Raw genomic sequence first — 6,368 nt, forward strand, 5'->3', positions numbered from 1 at the left:
GCACAAGTATGTAGTTGAGCTTTTGACTCATTTTGACATGACTGATTGCAAACCTATTTCCCCCCCCCTATGCCATCCAAAGGTCGACATCTAAGCTCCTTTGAACCATTTCCTGACCCTACTAAGTCTCGAAACATAGTAAGTGGTTTGCAATACCTCACATTCACAAGACCAGACCTCTCTTACAGTGTAAATCATGCTTGCCAATTCATGCAATCACCTACTGTGGCCATTTTCAACTTCTCAAACACATACTAAGGTTCCTTAAGGGTGCCACCACTATGGGGCTTCACATTCATGCAAATAGTAGTTTATATTTTTATGATTTTTCTGATGCAGATTGGGCATGATGCCCTCTCACACATCGATCAACCTCTAGTTTTTGTACTTTTCTTGGAGGGAATTGCATCTCATGGAGTGCTAAGAAGCAAACCACAGTAGCTTGATCAAGTGCTGAAGTTGAGTACAGATCAATGACTTCACTGCAGCAGAACTTACTTGACTCTCTTACTTGTTGCGTGATCTTGACATCTTTATGCCAAACCCACCTTCCCTTCAATGTGACAACATCAATACTTATACATGACTATAAATCCAATTCTCCATGCTCATACTAAGTATATCGAGCTAGACTATCACTATGTGCATGAACTTGTAGCACTGGGTTCACTTGAAATGCGCTTTGTTTCATCCTCAAATTAGCTAACTAACATATTTACAAAGCCTATTCCCAAAGCCCAATTTCAAGCTCTTCAACATAAACTTGGCCTTTTGCTTGATCCTTGGCCATGTTTGAGGGGGAGTGACAGCAATACTCCCATGATACCAACTCGTGAATCATGCAATCACAATTCAACTGAAGAATCAACAATAATCAAGGATGAAATTCTGCAACATAATCCTATAGATGTTGTGCCTCGTTTGGAAAGTTTGGTTGTACATGTTTAGATTAGTTACATTACTTTTGGTATCTAGCATAAGTATAGTGATTCCTGTATCAATTCTTGTAAGGAAATATACACCGTGTAACAATATATATATTAAATGGAAATGCACCTGTCCTTTTATCCTGTGAGATAGGTGTTTCACTAAAATTCTTCAGGGATATCACAACCCATCAGTATTGACCAAATTTTCCTAACATCACTCTACCTTACCACCAGCAGGTTCATATAATTGGAAAAGTTCAAGAACTCTTCCCTTTATAAATTACAAGAATCATAACTTCAATCTAGAGGGAGGGAGGGATAGGGGTAGAGCAGGATCAAACCAGAGGACAAGGTTCACTATTTATATTCTGATGGTCAGTCAACAAGCAATCACATAGCTAGGATAGTGACTCATAATGGTTACATACAAAGAATATATACAAACCGATGCAAACACCAAACACCATCGATCGCTGCTTTTTGTGAAGCAATTATATTACAGACAGCACACCAAGAGAAAATAACATAGCCAGAAACCAAAGCACACGAACTCCCACCATTTAGTTTGTCTAGTCCTCCAGACCAGGCACCTGACAACAGCCACGTTTTGCTTCTCTAAATCTTTTATTCAGCATCAGCGAATCTAAACAAGTGACAGAAGAGTTGATTGTAAGATCAAGAAATATAAGTTTTCAAGAATCTTTTAACCATGCATTAGGCAATTGAAGGAAAAAAAAAAAAAAAATCATTAAGACATGCTTCTCACTCACCCAAGCTCTGAGAGCTTCAAATGAGCTATTGCATAATCTGCAAAGAAGGCATCCTCGTCCTAAAGTAGAAGTAGATAATTGTTAATATAGTGTGAAAAATTGTTTACCAAATAACTACTTGATTAGTTTTTAATAAATAAAACTGCAGGACAGAATTAGATGCTCACAGCAGCATATTTTTCAACAAGAGGACGGAAGACTGGATCCTCCAAAAGAGCCTTATCTGATGGCAACTGGATCAGACCTTCTTTGTCTCCACTTAGTAGCTCCCTATTTAAATAGTCAGACACACATCAATTAGTTGGTTGCTTCCTGGGTTGAACCCAAAATGTTTCTAATACTTAATGGTAGCATTGGCATATGAAAACCACTTGATGATATGATTACACTAGAAAACATTGCATACAATCAACTTCGCAAGAAAACATTGTATACAATCGACTTGAGTACCATCAACACCAGAAAAAAATGATATAGGTCTTACTTGAAGTAGGAGTTATCAAAAATTAGAGGGTTGGTAGTCCAAGGTCCCTCAAACCCAGAGCGCTCCTTGTGACATCTTCCCTGCAAAAAGATTGCAAAAGCATCTAGCACGTCACATCATTACAGAAATTGTTTATAGTCTATACCATTCAAATATCCCATTATCATGAAACAAAGAACCTCTTATGGAAGGATGCAGTAAAAGAATTTCATATCGGTGAACATACCAAGGTGTGACCACCAGATAAAGCGACTATATCTTTATCAGTGAGACCCATGTGACCAAAGATATCCCTCAGATGATCCGAACCTTGAGTTACAAAGAAAATTAGGGAAGTTTATGAGTAACTAGATACCTGAAACCATCTAACTATTGTTTGATTTTAAAGAAGTCAACTGACCTTTAGTAGCATCAGGTAAACGACCTTCCGGGGGTGGTTCAGTTTTGTCCTGAGAGATTAAAATTTATCATTTGCAGGGCTAATGTATCATACTCAAATAATATATTTTGGGGAGTCTAGAACATCACTTAAACTATATGGTGATAAATACGCTCCCTCAACAACAGATAATCATATATTGAAGTACGTGGAACTAATTTCAAAACAATAAAAATCCAGACTTTGCACATTCATGCCCTGTTCTTGGTATGCAACCCTCCCAGGGAAAAAGTAACTAGAGATCAGTTGAATTGGATGAAGCATTAATAGGAAAAAGCAAACATAGGAAGGCTCATTCCAAGCCAAACTTAAACCTACTTAATAAACTAGATGAGCGTGGATCTAGTAACAAGGAAGATGATGAGAAGACCGATCCCATCCAAACTGAGCCTTAGCATACTTTATTCAAGCAACAGCAATAAATGTGGAAGGCACTATTTGCCAATCAAGCTGGATTTTAATAGAATAGGATACTCTCCATGTTACTTGAAATGGAGACTCCATGTTTTGGAAAGACAACCAAAATTCCAAATGTTTTACACTGAATGGATAAATCCATTTCAAGTGAGGTGGAGAGAATCCTTGTCTGTTTTAATAGGGTATCAACAATTATAATTGATCCAAATCCATGGGAGCAATTGTTTTCAACTCCACGATCTTTTATTCAAATACTTTCTTTGACAAATCCTAGCAGTCAATATGCTACAATTGACTAATCTCAAGGCGAAGAATACAATGAAAAGATTCAGCTATAGAGTGAAGACAAGGGGTTCAAGATTCGCAATGGTTGACCAAGATTCGCAAAAGTCAGCAAAAGCTGAAAACTTATGCAATTTGACCTGCATTGACAGGATCTACAAAGGTATATATGTACTGCCTTAAACCCAATCTGATCACCGTATATATTATCTTCTCAAAGTAGATGTTATAAACTCCACTCTCCTCCTTCCTTGCATTGAGACATTGCAATAATCCCTTAAATGACACGAGTCTTCGGCAACAATATTTGTGACTTTACTCCGTAATTGCCCTCAACTGCTATTTTTTATCTTCACCCAATCAAATGTGTTATAGATATCCTCAATTACATCTATACACAATACACATGCTCCCCATTCACTTCCACACCCATTTATTAGCCTGCCTTCCTGAATATTCCTACTAGGCTTCATCAGTATTTCCAAGAAAGTCACAAAGCACCCAACTCCACATCTGATTAGTCAGCGGCTAATATATGATGCCACCAATCACAATCAATGTGCTGATAAGGTGATTACCCTAGTTTGACTAGTAGCACAAAGCAAAAGATTAATTTCATTATAAACACGTTCTGCAATGAGGTTAGTACCAAATCGAGTCCTAGACTATTAATTCAGATGACCAAGTTTCCTATATGTCATCACGCAGAACATGAACTCAACAATTTTTCTAACAGACCAACAAATGGAAAGCATTGACAATGTGGTGGTTCACTGACCGGTCTCCCGGGATGGAAAGGAATCTCGGGCCCTCCCGTAACTTCAACAGCAACAGCTCCAGCCAACTTCAATAAGTGAACACATTTCAGAGTTAAAAACAAAAAACAAAAAACAAAAAAAGAAAAATTGTACTCTGTATTTTGATCGTACGGTAACATATATCCCGTATTCGAATTGATCAAACAAGTACCTGGTACAAGTCTGCGTAAGACAAAATGGGGAACTGCTCCTTGATCGGCTCCAAAAGCCTTACGGCAATATCGAGACCGTTGTTTGCTTCGTGGGCAAGCTCATCCGGGTGTCTTATCGTCCCAAACGGCCCTCCTGTCTTCGTCCCAACATCGAAGGTACCGGCCGAATGCCATCTGCAGCCAAAATAATGCTGAAAACGCTCCTCAAAGAAGAAAATATTGATCGGGGACAGAAAACTGGTAGAAGAATGAACAATGGTACGAGGTGGTGAGAATTCCACTTCGCGACTTTCTTCTCTTCAAACACTTTTTTTTTTCTTTTCATTTTTCATTTTTCATTTGATTTTTCTCAGTTATTCTAGTAGACGAAGAGCATATAGCTTTCTTTCGCCTACCTTTTTTTTCTCCTCCTTACCTTTCCAATGTTCTACGTCTCCATCCTCTTGATCCTTCGTATACACGTACGTATTATAAAAGCATGGTATAATATATTTATGCATAGACATACAAACCTAGCCCGGAGTGGGGAGACTTACGCCAATCGGAGCATAATAGGAGCACAATGTTTCTCGGCGATAAGTCCTCTAAGCTTCTTCTTGCATTTGTCGACTGCCTTCCGGTATTCCTCGCTCACAGTCGGGTAATTCTTGCCCATGGCTACGATTTATCTTTATATCCGAACCAAAAGAAGTAAAAAATCATGTCGATCAGACTACCAAGAAACAAGCAAATCCACATCAAACAAAAAAAAAATAACAAGAGAATCAGTTTCAGTTTCATCCCTCCATTTGGATACTCAGAAAAGTGAACAGAACAAAGCAGAAGAATCCAGATGAGATTCTTAGTTCTACTTTCATAGTTATCAGAGTATTAAACAAGTATACTAAGCTATTACTTTAACCATTGGGCCAGTAACCAAGTGTTGCATCTTCAGTTTCGTCCAGGTTTTACAGATTCTTCTTCAATAGAATCTTTCTTCTTTTCCTGAATTTTCTAGTGAAGAAAGATAGCAAGGAAATCGAAAAAGTAACGTACAATCGAAGCACAAATTGCACTGAAAAAGATTGCCTAACAGAATCAAACACATACATACCTTCGATCACGATAAGGACTGAAATGTCGATAGTAGAGCAGAGCACAAGCAACTGCGAAGGGTAGACCGAGCTGATATATAGGACTTATTTCTGGGATAACTGGAAGGTTCTCGCACTCATTTTCTTCCGTTGATTATTTTAATCTTTTGCTGGGCGGCTAGGATCATGCTCAATGAACGTCATGAGGTTGGACTTGGAGATGTCCTCTAGAATTGCAAGGAATAGGATGGAACAATCTGACCAATCGAGTGCAGCCATGTGTAACAGAGATGTGGTGTCTAATGTCATGGCGTGGAAAAGTCGTCGTCACATGTGTTGTGGCGACTTCTCGAAATTTTTTGTCTTGTTTTCTCTAATCTACCTGTTTAATAATTAAGTGGAATCTCGATACTAAACTTTTTTAAAACTAATAAAATATATGTACATGTACTTACAAAAATTTCACTACACAACAATCCTAAACCACGCATCTGCTTTTATTTTTTTATTTTTTTTATTTTTTTTAATAAATATGTAATATAGAACTGTTGAGTAGAATAACTCATGTACTTATACATTATATGTATCATAAGACATTTTTACAACAACAAAAATTCTCGCCACTCTTGATTTTTCCGTTTTGACAACTTACAGAAAATTAAAACACTTTGTTCGATAGTTCTTACTCTGATAGAAACATTATGACCTAAAACTCCCCCTTCTTCCCGCACCACTTCAAGAGAGTTTTAAAATTCTTTCATGTCAAAATGATTATCCTTTATACTTTGAAACATTGTCTTCTTTTTTTTTCTATAATTTCTTAAAATAAAATAAAATTAGATTATGAAGTGATAGCATGTCATTACCCCCACATGTCTCATGCAAAAATATCAAGCTCTAAACTCGTCAAGTTTGAACTTATCAAGACGCCTAATTAACTTCAATGAGCAAAAAAGAAATAAATATATTAGTAAAAGCTATGTCGCAAGTCTACGATATTGATG

The 6,368-nt window shown here is 37.3% G+C and overlaps 1 protein-coding gene across 1 annotated transcript; it reads right to left on the reverse strand.

Moving 5' to 3' along the window:
* Positions 1-1,260: 1,260 nt before the first annotated feature.
* Positions 1,261-5,522, reverse strand: LOC121265570 (L-ascorbate peroxidase 2, cytosolic). The gene is made up of 10 exons (XM_041169243.1): positions 5,385-5,522; positions 4,828-4,959; positions 4,291-4,465; positions 4,100-4,165; positions 2,584-2,632; positions 2,410-2,492; positions 2,184-2,263; positions 1,867-1,969; positions 1,700-1,758; positions 1,261-1,572 (listed from the first exon to the last, which is right to left on the reverse strand). The coding sequence occupies exons 2-10, from the start codon at positions 4,944-4,946 to the stop codon at positions 1,554-1,556; spliced, it is 753 nt and encodes a 250-aa protein (XP_041025177.1). The 5' UTR covers positions 4,947-4,959; positions 5,385-5,522; the 3' UTR covers positions 1,261-1,553.
* Between the last annotated feature and the right edge of the window lie 846 nt (positions 5,523-6,368).

This window comes from Juglans microcarpa x Juglans regia, chromosome 5D (assembly GCF_004785595.1).
Source record: "Juglans microcarpa x Juglans regia isolate MS1-56 chromosome 5D, Jm3101_v1.0, whole genome shotgun sequence".
Classification (NCBI taxonomy): domain Eukaryota; kingdom Viridiplantae; phylum Streptophyta; class Magnoliopsida; order Fagales; family Juglandaceae; genus Juglans; species Juglans microcarpa x Juglans regia.